We start from the raw sequence: 16,391 nt of genomic DNA on the forward strand, positions 1-16,391 counted from the left end.
TTTCAGGCAAGCGGCTGGGACTTTATGTAAAAGTGTGTGTGTGTGTGTGTGTGTGTGTGTGTTGGGGTTGTGTTATGGGTGGTCACTGGGTTTGACTTGCACTGTGAGACCTCACACACGTCAGACTGCTGAATGGAGAATTGTTCTTCCTGACCTGGTCTACTGTAGGCCTGGCATTTTTACTACCAGTGTGAGGGCAGTGCTACTTGTTTAGTTTGTACAGTAGAGGTTTTCTCTGTATTTTCATGTGTGGTTGTGTCAGACATGCCATTGTGTGTGTCTGTCTTTGTAATAGTAACTGCTGTGGGTTGGCGTTTTAGATGGTTTGTTTTGAAGAGATCCTTTCTCATGGGTTTTCATAAGGTTGTGAAATGAGTCTGAGAAGTAAAGACAGATGTGTGGAAATGGGTTTGGTCTGGCATGTACGCTAGGGGTGTGTGTATGTAGATGGTTTCCCTACTAAAATGAAATAATGCCACCTTCAGCAAAAATCGAACACTCCAGATACCTGGACAGCTGGTAATTTATATCAAAGTGGAGGAATTTGTCCCTTTCCTTTCACGGAGTTGCTTTAATTCAACCACATTACAGGGCTTTCTAGCATGGACTGTCCTTTAAACGTCCTGCCATAGCATCTCAGTGGGGTTTAGGTCAAGACTTGGCCATCTTCACTTGTATTCTTTTGAACTATTTGGAGCTGGACTTGATCTTCTTTTCTTCCTGCAAAGCACGCTTACACCGTTGCTCTACCCCCACCATGTATGATTGTAAATCATCCCCACACCACCACACTACCCACGCAATTTTCATGTGATTAAGGCCTGCAGTTCCTTCAAATGTTCATTTGGAGTCTTTTATGACTTCTTGGATGACTTGTCAATGGCACTTCTGGTAAGCAGAAATAGATATTTCAACATATCTTTTTCTTTCTCATATTTTTGGGGAAATTTATTTAGCTGTAGGATATTGTACTGCCCCTGCTTGAAACCTGTTCACCTTTTTTTACCAAATCAAACTTTTTTCCACCAAGAACAAGAACCATATCTGAACCAATTAGGCTCGACAACTATGTGAAAAAAAAGAAGTAATTACGGAGGGGCAAATACTTTTTCATGACTCTGTGGCAACTGTTTATTTCTGAATCTGCTATGTTGCATGCACTATGGTATAGAAATATACCATAAAAAAATATAGAGCACTTTATATAAATAAAATTGAATTAAATTGAACTTTAGGGTCAGTCCCGATATGAAAATTAAGAAGTCTTGAAACACTTCAGGAAGGATATGGGGTTATGGTGGCAAGACTACCACCATGCGTAAACTATACTGCCCACAAAGCTAATATCAGGACATTTTAAAAATATCTGACTTTTTCAGCTGCAGGAACAGTAATGTGGCCTCCAATCGGATCACAGGATCAGCATTATTCCTTTGTGAATCTATTCACAGTTCCACTTTTTTGCACACTTGACCTATTTTTAAATGCACCAAACCTTGCGTGTTCTCGTTCTCGAGGGATTAAACCTGAAAGGTACAGTAAAAGAGACAGGCGTTTATTCCTGTCTTGGGCCAGTGCCGTTAACCACGATGAAGCGGGAACTGAAGTCAAAGTAAGGTTCCAAGGTTCGATTCCCAAGGCTCAGTTCTGGTCGGGTTTTATTACGCCATGGCATTTCAGGTCCACTACAAACCTTTTACACACCAAAATTTGTCAGAAGTAAAATTTTATGATTTTTTGTTACTAATTTGATACTTTAATTGCATTTATTTGACATACTATATTTTCTAGCATTCGAAACACTGTTATTTTCTAAAAAATATATATTTTTAATTTCTGTTTTAGAGTACTGTACCCCAGGGTGATGGTAATTGTGTGCTTAGGGAGGCGCAGATGATGCAAATAGAGGAGCAGATGAGACAGTTTGGAATATGAAGTGTGTTTATCTTGTGCTTTGTATTTCCTTTGAATTGTTATCTGTTTATAAATGCTATACTTACAAAATTAGGCATATTGAAAAAGGAGGGAGCTGAAGCTGGCATTGCGTTTGTGGACAGGAATGAAAAGTGTGGTTAAAACAGGGTACACTCTGCAATAGGAACTCAAATAGAAAACGGAAAAGTATACTGATAATCATCAGCACTGAAAACAGCAGTAAATGGAAAACAAATGATATTTGCTGTGGTCAAGCATTATTTGTAGTACAGATATCAGCCCACTAATTGCAACGCCTCACACTTTCTCTGGGATCAATAAACTGTCTGTCTGTCTGTCTGTCTATCCATCTGTCCAGCAATGCATCCTTGATCCCTGGGTTAATACTGTCTACCTTTATACAGTGGAACCTTGAATTATAAGCATAATTTGTTCTGGAAGTGGGCTCATATTTCAAAACACGCGTAAACCAAATAGAATTTTCCTATAAGAAATAATGGAAACTCAAATTATTCGTTCCACAGCCCATTAAAATAATTACCACAAAATATAAAGTAAAAAATTAATAAATTAACCTGCACTTTATTTTTCAGAAAATTAAAAATAAATCCCAACAGGTGTCACACAAGGGGAGTGGGAGTGGGGGGAGATTACCCACATTTCCGCAACGCAAGAGAGAGAAAAACCATTGGCTCAGTTGTAATCATGTGACGCTCGGCGTCAAAACAAGAAGCGCATGCATGATACATGATACATGATACTCGGTACTCGTAAACCAAGTTTTTTTTTTCCAAGTCAAAAATTTATTAAAAATTTTTGCTCGTCTTGCAAACACTCCAAAACCGTGTTACTCGCATTTCGAGGTTTTACTGTATTTATAAATAAATTTCCTTAATTTGCTTTGCCTTGCCTTCATCCTTTACTTTTCTTGACTTGTCCTTGCCTCGTTCTTATCTTGCCTTGCTTTTTTGATGAGGATCTTTCCTACCTTTTTTTTTGCCTTTTTAATTTTTTTTGCCTTGTCTTTCATTTTCTTTCCTTTAATTTCCTTGTCTTTCCTTTCCTTTTTGTTCTTAACTTCTTGCCTCTCCTTTATTTTCCTTTTCTTTTTCTTCGTTTCGTTTCCTTTCCTTTTTTTGCCTTACCTTGTCTTGTCTCGTCTCGTCTTGACTCTCCTTGCTTTGCCTTTGCTTGCCTCATTTTTTTTCCATTTTCCATTCCATTTTCCCCCTTTTATTTTCTGTTAACTTTGTTTTACTTATCTATCGATTCTTTTCCTTTTCTTTTCTCACCTCACCTTGCCTTCCCTTTTCTTGCCTTTATTTGCTCTTTCTTTCCTTCCCCCTTCACTAATATAGAGTTTGCAACACACATTCTAATGTTATCACTCACTCACACTCACACTCACACACACACACACACACACACACACACACACACATACCCACACACACACACACACACACACACACACACACACATACCCACACACACACACACACACACAGTAGTGGTCAGGTGTCTTGGCTCACCCCTAGTGAGTGAATGAGCGGGTGATTAGCTTAAATTAGCGAATGGCTATAATTACAGTGTAAATGCTCAGGGTTGAATGGAGCTAATAGCTGAGTGTTTCTGCGATATGAGCGAGACACACTAAGTGCTGCACAGAGCCATAATGAGCAGACATGTTTATTAGTTTATAATATTGCTAGATTACTCAGACTGACACTTCGCAGGGATGTTTAGTGCACTTGTGTGTTTACTAAGCGTTATGATTTACACTCATTCTTTCATTTCTAAAGATCATGTTTGTGTGGAGGTTCAGACACTACGAGCAGAGGCAGTAGTGATCGTGTAAGTACTGTGGGACATCTTTTAACCATTTTACCAAAAACAAGCGCAGGATTGTTTTAGGAAGAAGTGGATCACATGGATTAGTGTAAATGTTCTCGGAGGCATGTGCATGAGTGTATGTGTGTATACGTTATCTCTGGCTGTTCTCTTATGATTCTTCATTTCATGAGCTATAACTTTTCGAAGCAGACCTGATGCTCCTCAATGCTTTCTGGATTTTCGCACCACTCTCTGTAAACTCTTGAACCTGCTTTGGAGAAAAAGTCCCCAAAGCGGTTTCTAAAATGCTCATCAGCGCCCCCAACATCCACACCACGGTCAGCTTCTCTGAGATCACAATTTCCACATTTTAATGTCTGTTCTCATTTCATGGGATTTCAAAAGCCTGCAAGCTTTTTTTCCTCGTTTCCTTTTTGCTTTTTTTGCTCTCGTATAAACGAGCACAAACAGATCACTTTAAGGTTCTGGTATAAACTGCTGAAGTGTCTCACAACTGGAAAGGAGAAATCCTTTAGTTTGTAAGTACAGAGGTGCTCGACCAGGTTCTTCGTGGCTTCTCCAATTTAGATTAGCAATATCACATGAGCCCGAGTCCTGGTTAACTGTGAAGTGGTTATAGGCACAGGCTCAGATATCCCAGCTGTGCTGATATTTAATACAACAGCACTACCTTAAATGCGCTATTGCTCATATACAACAGTTTCTCAAACACCATTTATTATTAACAGAGTAGGATTTGTTTGATTAAATAACCAGTTATTTTGCTCCGCCGCAACATATCCTTCTGCACCTGGCGAAACTAACTAACCGTGACTGAAGGAGCTGATGGTGTAATTAACAACAAATAAGGTTTAAATTTGTACTGGTACTGTGTAGCCAAACGGTTGAGGTAGTGGACAGTCCTGTAATCTCCTAATTTTCTCTTTATATTTCCACTTTAGAATATCAGCTCTTACAAAGTCCGGGTTTCGGGGGTTAAATCCCAAATAGCGTTAAATTAAGGGCTAGTGTGCTGTTTGGAGTTTACATTCCCTTGTTCCACGCAGCCTGTAGTAAGTAGTGCAGTAATCAAGTATTGCCCTTGATCAGGGATTAGAGAGGGATTTGAGATTCAGCCTGGTGTTAGAAGCTAAATAGCTTCGTAGCTCATGCTGTAAACAGAACACGGACGGTTGAGAAGCGATTCGGATGCAGTTGCTAAGGAGACAGCGTGTTGTTTCAACATTATCAGGTGTGTTTTCTTGTTTTCTATAAAGCTGGTTATACCTCCTGCAGGAAAGCGAGACCGCTCCTGTAGTGATGTGCAAGCCGTTTATGGCAAAAACAGACCCGTAAAGCTTGATCACTTATTTCGCTCTTGAAGAACAAGGCTTTAATGTTCTCATGCTGCCTGAGTAGACCTTCCTTAAAGAGAGAAGCGGTCTCCCTGATCCATACCTGTGCTGTATTAGCAGTGTGCTTTCTACAGCGTTTCAGCATTTAGCAACAGTCCTGAACATTTCTTGTTGTATTGAGCCATGTTTGCTCCACCGTGACCCCTGGATGTACACCACGTCCCTGTATCTGCCCCTGTTCCAGCTTGTCACGGGTCATGCTGCGGTGGTGAATGTGTGTGTGAGTCTATCTGCACGCGTAGGCTAAAGGTCCGAGGGGTTTTAGAAATATTTCATGAGGTAAATTTCGTTCTCGAATGCTTCGTCATGAATTTCCAGGAAGAAAACTGCCCCCACCTCATACACTCATCTGCCCCAACACCCCCGCCCCCCCGCCCCCCTCATATGAATGGGGTTGGGGGGTTTAAGAAAGAAAGAAACAAAAAGGCTGGAAATACTTGACTCAACATTTTGATGTTTTCACAGAAAACAGTCTTCACATTACACACACATACAAACACACACACACACACACACACACTCTTACTCACTTATCCTCGTGGCTGGGCCGTGTAGCCTGGGGAGAACTGTAGAAAGACATGGGGGATGGAAGGAGGGAAAAGGACAGATTTTATGGGGGTAAATTGGAACCATACTGCACTGCATCTGGACCCCTCGGCTTCCTGGAAAACACACACAGCTCCACACACTCATTCACGTACACACACACCCACCCCTACACACACACACACAGGGGTACAGTCTTAACTTTGGTATTTGAACCATGCTGACTATGTGTACGCCTGTGTGTGTGCGACATGCAAAATCATATTATACTTCACATCGTACACACACACACACACACACACACACACACACACACACACACACACACAATCATATACAGACAATTAAAGTGATTAGGAGTAGAGCTTGTTTTTGTGGGGGTGATCTTTTTGCAGAAGCCTACACACACACACACACACACACCTCTCTCTCTCTCTCTTACATACACTTTCTTTCCTTCACAAAGTAAACGCTGAGTCAGCTGACACAACTTCACACTTCTCAAAACCTCTCTTTTGTAGGTTCACAATAGACGAACAAAAACAAGCCCAGATCCAAAGCGCTTGTCTTTTGTCTCTCGTTCCCTCGCTTTTTTGGTCTCATTTTGTGCGAGTAATGGAGTTTGGTGGAGTCAGGGTCTTTTTGCCAGGACCCCGTCTGGAACAAATTACAGCTGAGATTCAACACATGGCAACAGTTAGAGAGAGAGAGAGAGAGAGAGAGAGCGAGAGAGAGCGAGCGAGAGAGAGCGAGCGAGAGAGAGCGAGAGAGAGAGAGCGAGAGAGAGCGAGCGAGCGAGAGGCGGGGGAGAAAAAGAAAAACACTGGCAATTCAACATTTATGCCGAGTGTCAGTAAGACGCCCCCGCATGCGCCAGTCGCCTTCGTCCTTCTCGCAGTCTGTCTTTTTTTCCTTCTTGTTCTCTTGCTTTTCTGCCCTCTATTTGACATCACACACCCTCACTTTTTCTTTTAACTCCAAACATTGGTAGAGTTTTAATTCTGTTTTTCACCATCTCTCTCTCTCTCTCTCTCTCTTTCTCTCTCTCTCTCTCTCAGTTTTTTTTTTACATATTGTTCCTCATTTTTTTAGGTTTAGACTAAAAATAATACCTTACATACAGATGAGATGGAGAAAATGATGGTTTTATTCGCTTGCATGCATCTGGTAAAATCTTGCCATATACAGTATTAATAAGGTGCTCCTGTCAGTCTGTCTGTCTAATATGTAAACTATAACTGACTGGCTGAGCCATCTTCCCATACACACACACACACACACACACACACACGTAAACACGTTTTCCCATTTTTCTGTTCTCGGTGTAGCCGAGATGACCCTTGACCTTAGGTGAGATCATGACTAATAGTCAGTGCAGTCAGTCTTACACAGAAGACGTGCTGATCGGTTGTTTAGACGTCCCACCACAGGGTCGAGTATTACTCATGTCAGACATTTACAATTAAAGATTGAGGAGAGAAAAAAAAAATGACATATTTTATTTTGTGCTGCAATTTACGTATCGACTTCAAAATCAAATTTAAAAAATTTTTTTTTTTTTTATTATGTTTGTATTTACGGTGGTAAAACGTTGCTGTTTCTCTATATTCGCACAGGTGAAGCACTTTAACCTTTTCAAACATTGATTGTGATATTTAGAGGATCGCAGTGCAAATCATAACGTCACAGAGGTATCGTGGTTATATCATATCAGCTGCTCCCAGGTGAGCCCTAATTACAATAGGGTTTATTTCTGTAGAACTTTTGCACGTGAGCAGAAACTGGCATCACACTTGAAAATTAACGCGAGGACGTTTAAAGGCTGATATTTTAACTCAAGAATGATTAAAAGTGCAAAATTTTAAATAGCTTCAAGGATTGAAAGATTTATTGAGGTCATATTTTTTCTTAAGGACAAAAAGTTTGTGTTTTTATTATGCAAAATTTTCTCTACCTTTTTTTTTTTTTTTAATTAGTCACATCTTTAGAGTTCTCCGAAAAGCAGATGGAAGTGGACGTGATTTAGCATATTCATAGCCAATTAGTGTATATGAGTTGATGGTTATATAATATGATATTAATATGTTTGTTGAAATATACTTTTTTATGATTATCACCAAGTGTCACTGGTTTTAGAATTTAATTTCTTTTTCATGGTAAAATTTTACTGGAAGTTGAAATCTGGACGTTTTTACTGTATATACAGTAGGACAACAAAGCATTTTCAGTTTTAAATAATTAATATTTTTTTATAAATGCTTTAGTTAAATATACAGTAATAAATTATTTTTTTAAAGAAATATTTATTCAGTACTTCAAAACAAAAAATAATATGTTTTAAAATACTTTTAACTTACATTTTGGTTTCTATAAACATAAAGAAAATTTATTTCAATATATTTCAATTATCTTTTTTTAAACAAATGCTTTGTTACTATGAACATGGACTATTTATTTTTTCATAATTATCTTTAAAATATTAGGTAAAATGGTAATTATTATAATAAAAAAGGCACTTATTTGTATTTGATTTAATGTAATTATTTGAACAAATATTTTAAAATATGTATTTTCTTAATAATTAACATTTTTATATAAACACTCTGATTTCAACAAACATTGACAAAACTGTCTATTTAAAATATTATTAATTCCTCTTGGATTTTTTGGCACATTTCCTATCAAAATCCCAACAAAACTAACATCAAACATCGAGTCTTCAAGCAGAGTTTCAGGAGAACCGAGCTCTTTGTTTAGCCTCGGCGAGTGGGCGTGTCCCTGAGCCGCCAGTCAAATCTACTGTAGCATTAGTTCTGTTCTGTGGAGGAAGGAGAACAAGGCAAATTCTCTTCATCCAATCATTTCAGCCCAGAGCTGTGATCAGCCTGTCCTCTTGCTCCAATGCATAATGAAACTATGTTTGTTTCAGAGATGAGCCATAGTTATTACTGACCCGTGTTGACCCGCAGTTGACCCCTTTGTACCTCTGATCCACAGGTCTGCTGCAGCGCGGTCGCTATGGGAGACGATGCTCGTCGCTAAGCAGAAGGAGGCAGTCATGGAGGTGAGGAGGCAGCTTGTGGAGGCAGCCAGCAAGGAGAACCTGCCAATCAAAATGAGTCTGGGTATGCCCGTTGTGCACAAACGTCCTTGCTAATACACATCCTAATAGTCCCACATCAACCAGCATCATGCACCAGCCACACACACACACACACACATATACACTCTCAAGTCCGATAGCATTAAGGCTTGATTGACACTTGAGCTCCAGTGCAGCTTGACACAAATAAAGCTTGGATCCGTTACAACGAGTTCACAAACGTGTGTTGCTCTAATGGGCTTTTAATGAGTGCCATTTTGACGTTGATCCCAAACAGCAACACACACACACACACACACACACACACACACACACACACACACAGAGCATCGATTCATCTCTTCTGATCCAGATGGGTGACCATACGGAACAAAAGCTCACATTAAAACTGATTTATTATTTGCAGTTTTAATTTTGTGATGCAGCACAAAGAAGATAGATCAAGAGAAGCGGCATGTTATAAAAAGACAGAGCGAAAGAGGAAAAGACACAGCGAGTGAGTGTGGGGTTAAAAGGAAAGAATGAGGGAAAAGAAAGAGTGAAGGGAAGATTAAGGCTTGGGTAAAGAACCACAGCGCCCCCATCAGGGGCAATTCGGTATTTATTGTGTGTGCAGAGCAAAGGTAATATGAAACACATGTTGAGCTGTACACACACACACACACACACACACACACACACACACAAACACGTCCTATTGTTTGTAAGTTAGGATGAAATAATTTAATTTGTACAGACAAGACCTAGAAAAACTCTTCCATCCCCTTTTTCGCATTCTCATCATGTGTTTGTAGGCTTACTCACTGAAAGACCTCCTTTTTCATTTATTGTAGTGGGAGCGGTTTTTAGTTTTTCAGTCTAATCAGCCTTTTCCTCTTCCAATCATTACAATACACACCCATCAGCCATCATGTTAAAAACACCTGCCTGATATCGTGTTCCACAAGAGAACCTGTCCGACCAGTCGAGGCCTGGACTCCACCGGACCTCTGAAGGTATTCTGCGGTATCTGGCACCAAGACGTAAGCAGCAGATCCTTTACATCCTGTAAGTTATGAGGTGGAGCCTCCATGGGATCAGACCTGCTTTTCCATCACATCCCACAGATGTTCAATCAGATTGAGATCTGAGGAATTTACAGGACTGAGTCAACATCTTTAACTCTTTGTCATGTCCCTCAAACTATTCCTGAACCCTTTTTGCAGTGTGTTAGGGCACATTATCCTGCTAAAAGATGCCACTGCCATCAGGGAATACCGTTTCCATGAAGGGTTTGCAGCAATGTTTTGGTATGTGGTACATGGCAAGGTAACATCCACATGAATGGAAGGACCCAATGTTTTCCAGCAGAACATGTGATGCCTGGAGTCAATGTCATACACACAACTAGCCATCCACATGATGTAAAAGGAAGCGCGATCCATCATGATCCTTTTTTCACCCCTTAATGGTCCAGGTCTGATGCCCACTGTAGGCACCTTTCTCCGTGGACTGGCATCTGCGTGGGCACTCTGAGCTGTCTGTAAGAGTCCCCATGCAAAGTAAAGTGTGTTGTATTTTGTGCTCCAAAACCTTTTCAGAGCCAGCTTTAACCTTATTAGAAGTTTGGGTTAAATGCCCCTGTCACTGGTTCGCTAGTTATCCTTTCTTGGACCATGTTTGGTAAGTACTAACCACTGTAAATTAGGAACACTCCAGAAGACCTGCTGTTCTGCAGTTGCTCTTATTCAATCATCTAGACATCACAATTTGGCCCTTGTCGAAAATTGCTCAGATCCTTACGCTTGCTAATTGTTCACTTGTTGCCTAATATATCCCCATGACGGTGCCACTGATACAAGATAATTAATTATATTAACTTCACTTATTAATGGTTGTAATGTTTTAACTGATCGTTTTATTTTAAACTAGAAATTTAAAACACAGACACACTGTTTGGACTTATTTTGCCCACTCAGCAAAAAAAGAAACGTCCTTTTTTCAGGACTGTGTATTTCAACAATAATGTTGTAAAAATCCAAATAACTTTACAGATCTTCATTGTAAAGGGTTTAAACAATGTTTTCCATGCATGTTCAATTAACCATAATCAATTAATTAACATGCACCTGTGGAATGGTCGTTAAGACCTTAACAGCTTACAGAAAGTAGGCATTTAAGGTCACAGTTCTAAAAACGCAGGACACTAAAGAGACTTGTCTACCGACTGTGAAAAACACCCAAAGAAAGATGCCCAGGGTCCCTGCTCATCTGCGTGAACGTGCATTAGGCATGCTGCAGGGAGGCATGAGGACCGCTGATGTGGCTAGGGCTATAAATCGCCATGTCTGCACTGTGAGACGCCTAAGACGGCGCTACAGGGAGATGGGAAGGACAGCTGATCATCCTCGCGGTGGAAGACCACGTGTAACAACACCCGCACAGGATCGGTACATTCGAATATCACACCTGCGTGACAGGTACAGGATGGCCACAACAACTGCCCGAGTCACACCAGGAACACACAATCCCTCCATCAGTGCTCAGACTGTCCGCAATAGGCAGTCCATGAGGAGGAGATGCACTGCAGTACTTCAAGCAGCTGGTGGCCACCAGATACTGACTGGTACTTTTGATTTTGAGCCTCCCTTCATTCAGGGACACATTGGGAAACATTTTTAGTTTATGTCTTATGGTGTTGACTCTTTTAGTGTTCATACAAATATTTACACATTAAGTTTACTGAAAATAAAAACAGTTGAAAGTCAGAGGACGTTTCTTTTTTTGCTGAGTAACAATCCTTATTTTACAAGAGGGTCTTTTGATGAAAAACCTGTCGAGTTTAAATACAGGAGTATAGTATCTGAAGGATTATAAAGAAACGTGTCATTTTACACGTTGTAGAATCTTGTTGGCACTGGGTTTTCTGCAGTCTTTACTCGGCCCCACGATTGTTCAATAGTTCCTCTGATCTACACACCAAATCCTGATATATGTAGGTAAAGAAACACTATAGCCACATACTGTACAATCACGTGTTTTTATGACTATAAAATAATAGTATTTTTGTGAGTTCTGTGGTTTTTGCAACACCATTCCCACATTCCATTAAATTTGCATAAAAATAATCATAACTTTGGTTCTACATGATGAACAGTATTCGAAGACCTAATTTAATAGTTTAATGCCTGAGGTCTCCTCTTGTCGACACACAACGAAACAATATTTATTAATTGATCTATTTATTTTACATCAGTCATTAACTAGTGTTTTGCGTTTCCAGCAGGGGTTTGTGCCCTCGAGTTCTAAGGGTTAATGCCATCATAGTAAAGAGAAGTACAGTCATGTCAGCGTTACATTGTTATACACACACACACACACACACACACTAAAAATATCTGGGGAAAAGTTCATTAGACTCCAGTTTAGTAGTGGCATGACACTTCCAGTTTGCAGCCGGCCAGAGCGCCGCCACTCATCACTCTGGAGTCTCACACTCTGATGCGCTGCGTCCTACCGGCATTTTTATTTTTTTTACTTAATACGAGTCATGTGTTCTTACTATACAGTACATTCATCTGTGAGGATTAGTCATCTTACAGATGTTTGACAGTCTCATGAGGTGTAGAACGTGTGTGTGTGTGTGTGTTTCTCATCCTGTGTTGATAGGGACTGCTCTATTTCACCAAGTGAATCTAACTCTGTAAGTTCACTTCATTGTGTGTTGCAAACTTGTGCATGGAGCACACACACATATATACACACATACTGTATATACAGAGTGTATAGGAAGCTCAGCCAGCTTTGTGCACTTAATAACAACCATTTCCTGATGTCCAAGCCAAGAGAAACATCGCAGTGCCAGAAAAATCATATTACATATCAAAAAAGACATACACACACACACACACACACACACACACACACACATACACACAAAGTCTGTTGATATTTTTCTTTTGCTGTATTCTCTTGGAACAAGAATTCTTCCTCTGACTCTTCATATTTATTTTTAAACACCTGTATATAAATGTATTAAGCACTCTGTGTGTCTTTCTCGAACACACTCCTGGTCTCTTTATTAAATCTTTATTAAATGTATAATTATTTTTGCAGGCTGATTAGTGTTACAAGCATTCCACTATACAGTACCACCATCAATAGTGTGTGTGTGAGGGTACAGTATAAAACAAGAACCTGGTTGCTTCACCACAAACTACGTTTTGCATATCTGCTTCATCTTGTCATTTTGATCTGTCGGCTGTGACGTTTCAGACCTTCACTCGAGGACAAGTCGAGTGTCTGCTCACTGATCTTCATCTCCATCTCTCTCTCTCCATCTCTCTGTCTGACTCTCTCCAGCTCCCTCTCGTTTGAGTTATGCTTGGCAAATTAAGCTAAGTGATTCCTGGGTGTTTTGCCAGAGCATTTGAAAGCTGACTCACACTCACAATGGCTCTTTTCTGCGCTTGGATGTTTCAGACCGTTTTTATACAATGATATTTCCCCTTAATGCCAAAAGCCGACGTGGCCTTTTTATGCACAGAGCCACCATTTTGTTTCACCCCTGCTGCCCGCCAGCTGACACGACCCGACTGGCGCAGGGGATGGTCCATACTTCATGTTTCATTGACTTTTAATGTAGTCGCAGAGCCTCATTAGTGCCTCGTAGTGCGTTTCGGTTCGTGATTTGGGTCATTTAGTATAAACTGCCTGTAATAACACTATTACCGTCTGAACATTTCTGATTGATCCTAAAGCTTGGTGTTAATTTCTCAGCATATAAGCAGCAGTCCTGTAGTCTTACTTTCAGATGTTTATTCTGAGGATTGACAGCATAGCGCGATATACTGTAGAACACACATACTGTATGACTGTTCAGTTTAGTTTTACTTGGCCTCATACTATCTTTACAACATCGGCAGCTTTGACATGTTTTTGGACTTGGACTTTCAAACTGATTCAATTTTAATGCTCCATAATTCTTTTTTTACTGTATTGCATGGCTGTATTTATATTTAATACAGGGTGGCCCAAAAGTCTGGCTACATAGACGAAGATAAATTCAAAAGTATAAATTACTGTACAGCAAATGATCAAATTTACATACTCTGAGTCCATGGGACTTGTGTATACGACGAATACAAGAAATAAATTTATCACAAATGATCTTGTTCCATAAAGAGATGCTTTCCTCCTTTAGTGCAGAGATTGCTCCTGGCAGATTCTGATAGACTACTGACTTCAGATCAGCCCAAAGAGAAAAGTCAAGTGGTGTTGGGTGGGGCTGACTGCATGTGTCTTACTGAGCATGGCTTTCAGCGCTGATTTTTGGCTTTTCTATTTGTGCAGTAAATTGTAGTTCAATTAAAATCCTTGAAATAATTTAATTTCCAGCTCCAGTGGAACATCAGTGCAATAAATGTGCAAATTATGTCTGTGTATCAGATTGCTACAATAAATACAATGGTCACCATCGGTCTCCACGGTCCCTAGTTGGACTACAGACGTTCCTAAATAGATGGATGGGCCGATTGCTATTGCTAACAGAAAATAACAGATGAGGAAACAAAACAAAACCAGAAACAGGGCAGCAAATTAGAAAACAAGTAAATCACAAAATACTGTAAACAAATCATAAAAACAAATGATATAAATACAGTAAAACATTTTTTTAAAACAGTCCAGAATTTTTTTAAACAAACCAGAAAAAAAAAATCAGAAATCAAGAAATTGAGAAAAAAAGAATAGAAAAATAAAATTCAGAAAATAAACAAATCAGAAAACAGAACAGAATAATAAAAAAACTGAAAATAAACAGAAAAACAAACAAATCAGAAAACAAACAGAACAGGACAATTTTTAAACAAACAAAATCAGAAAATAAACAAATCATAAAAACAGAAGATAAAAATACTGTTAAAAAAAAAATCAGAAAATAAATAGAACAGAATTTTTTTTAACAAATCAGAAATCAAGCAAACCAAAAAACAAAACAAATAAAACTTTTAAACAGGAATCAAGCAAATGAGAAAAAAATAACAGAAAAATAAAATTTAGTAAATAAACAAATCAGAAGCCAGAACAGAATAATAACAATTCAGGAAAAAAAAACAAATCAGAAAACATAACAGAATAAAAAAAACAGAACAAACATTCTTAAACTAACCAAATCAGAAAACAAGCCAATCAGAAAATGCAACCCCGCGGTACCAGCTTTGAAGCGATTGATTCTGATAGTCTATGGCACAGCAGATGACCTTGTCTACAACATCTCCTGCAGTGTCTAGGACGTTTGGGTGATCTAAAATCTAGGGTTAAACCGTCTGTAAGCTGATGTGAACAATGCAATAATGCAATAAGTGAGACTAAAAACAGCTTTGCATTCACGTCTCCAAATGAAATGAACATTTTGATGGTCCATTAAAGCAAAGGATTTTACTAGGAGAGTGTAAAATTGCCTCCATTCTATTCTGAAATATTTTTCAGCAGTACATTTGTTTTTGCCTGCTGTTATCTCCTTACCCACCCTGGACGAAATATTTCCCAAAGTGTGGACTAGTAAATGTATTTAGTTAACTTGTTAGCTAGTCTGTTCAATCTCTTGGACCCCCAAATAGGCTTTGGCTCAGTTTTTCACATGCTGACACACACTCGTTCTCTCATCCGCCCTGATCTGAAGCAAGCACAGGCCACAGGAAATACTCCTCATATCTGAAGATGATCTAGAGCATCAACTTGCTCTTAGTGGTTTATGGGGTTTTAATGCACCCTCCTCATCCTCAGACTACACTGGGTCAACATAACCTCGCTCTCACTCTGTCTTTCTCTCCCTCCACCCTTCTTCCTGTGTCCCTTAAGACTCCCACTGTAAGAGCTTTGGCTTCGGTCTTTACACTTGGCTTACTCGTCGTACTACTTCAGTAAATAAGCTTGGGATAAGATCCACCAGAGAATGTAGACATACACACAAACACACTCACACAAAGATTAATAGAAAATATTTGGCTTAAACTCACGCAAGTAAGCACTCTCAGACACTTTCTCTCTCACACACACACACACACACACCCTATAAAAAAGAAAATCACACATGCAGGAACCGTCCTATTTCTCCACCAGACTTTCACATTGTGACTTGCAGATATTAATCATCGCACACACGCTTTGTCTTTGTCTTGTCCTGAAGTCCAGCCTCCTACATCTGTGTATAAGCACAGAGGGATTGCTCTTTTCGTATCAGTTCTGCTGTAACTTGGTGCACAATAACTCGGGTTAAGACTTTTAACACACAACCTCAAACAAGTACAACTAAACTAAACCATGTTTACTGAAAAATCATTTTACAGATCAGAAAACGTGTGTGAAATAAACTCATATCAGAACTGAACAAACATCTAAATTAAATGCAAAATACACGAAATATGAAACATGTCCTTGGTGATGTCACAGTAGTGCCATGTTTTCTCCACTTGTCCATGGCGGCCTACTCGACATTTTATGGTGTGTGTTTTATAAATTCCTTTGCACCTCTGTCCTGATTGATGCCTTTCAATACTGAGACCCTGTATATGCTAGCC

General features: G+C 39.4%; 1 protein-coding gene across 1 annotated transcript in view; it reads left to right on the forward strand.

Moving 5' to 3' along the window:
* Positions 1–16,391, forward strand: part of scfd2 (sec1 family domain containing 2) — a 133,198-nt gene that overhangs the window by 14,291 nt on the left and 102,516 nt on the right. Inside the window, exon 3 of the mRNA XM_053488965.1 lies at positions 8,727–8,854. Coding sequence (XP_053344940.1) covers positions 8,727–8,854 — 128 coding nt within the window. The remainder of the gene's footprint in view (positions 1–8,726; positions 8,855–16,391) is intronic.

The sequence above is a fragment of the Clarias gariepinus genome, chromosome 27, assembly GCF_024256425.1.
Source record: "Clarias gariepinus isolate MV-2021 ecotype Netherlands chromosome 27, CGAR_prim_01v2, whole genome shotgun sequence".
Taxonomy (NCBI): domain Eukaryota; kingdom Metazoa; phylum Chordata; class Actinopteri; order Siluriformes; family Clariidae; genus Clarias; species Clarias gariepinus.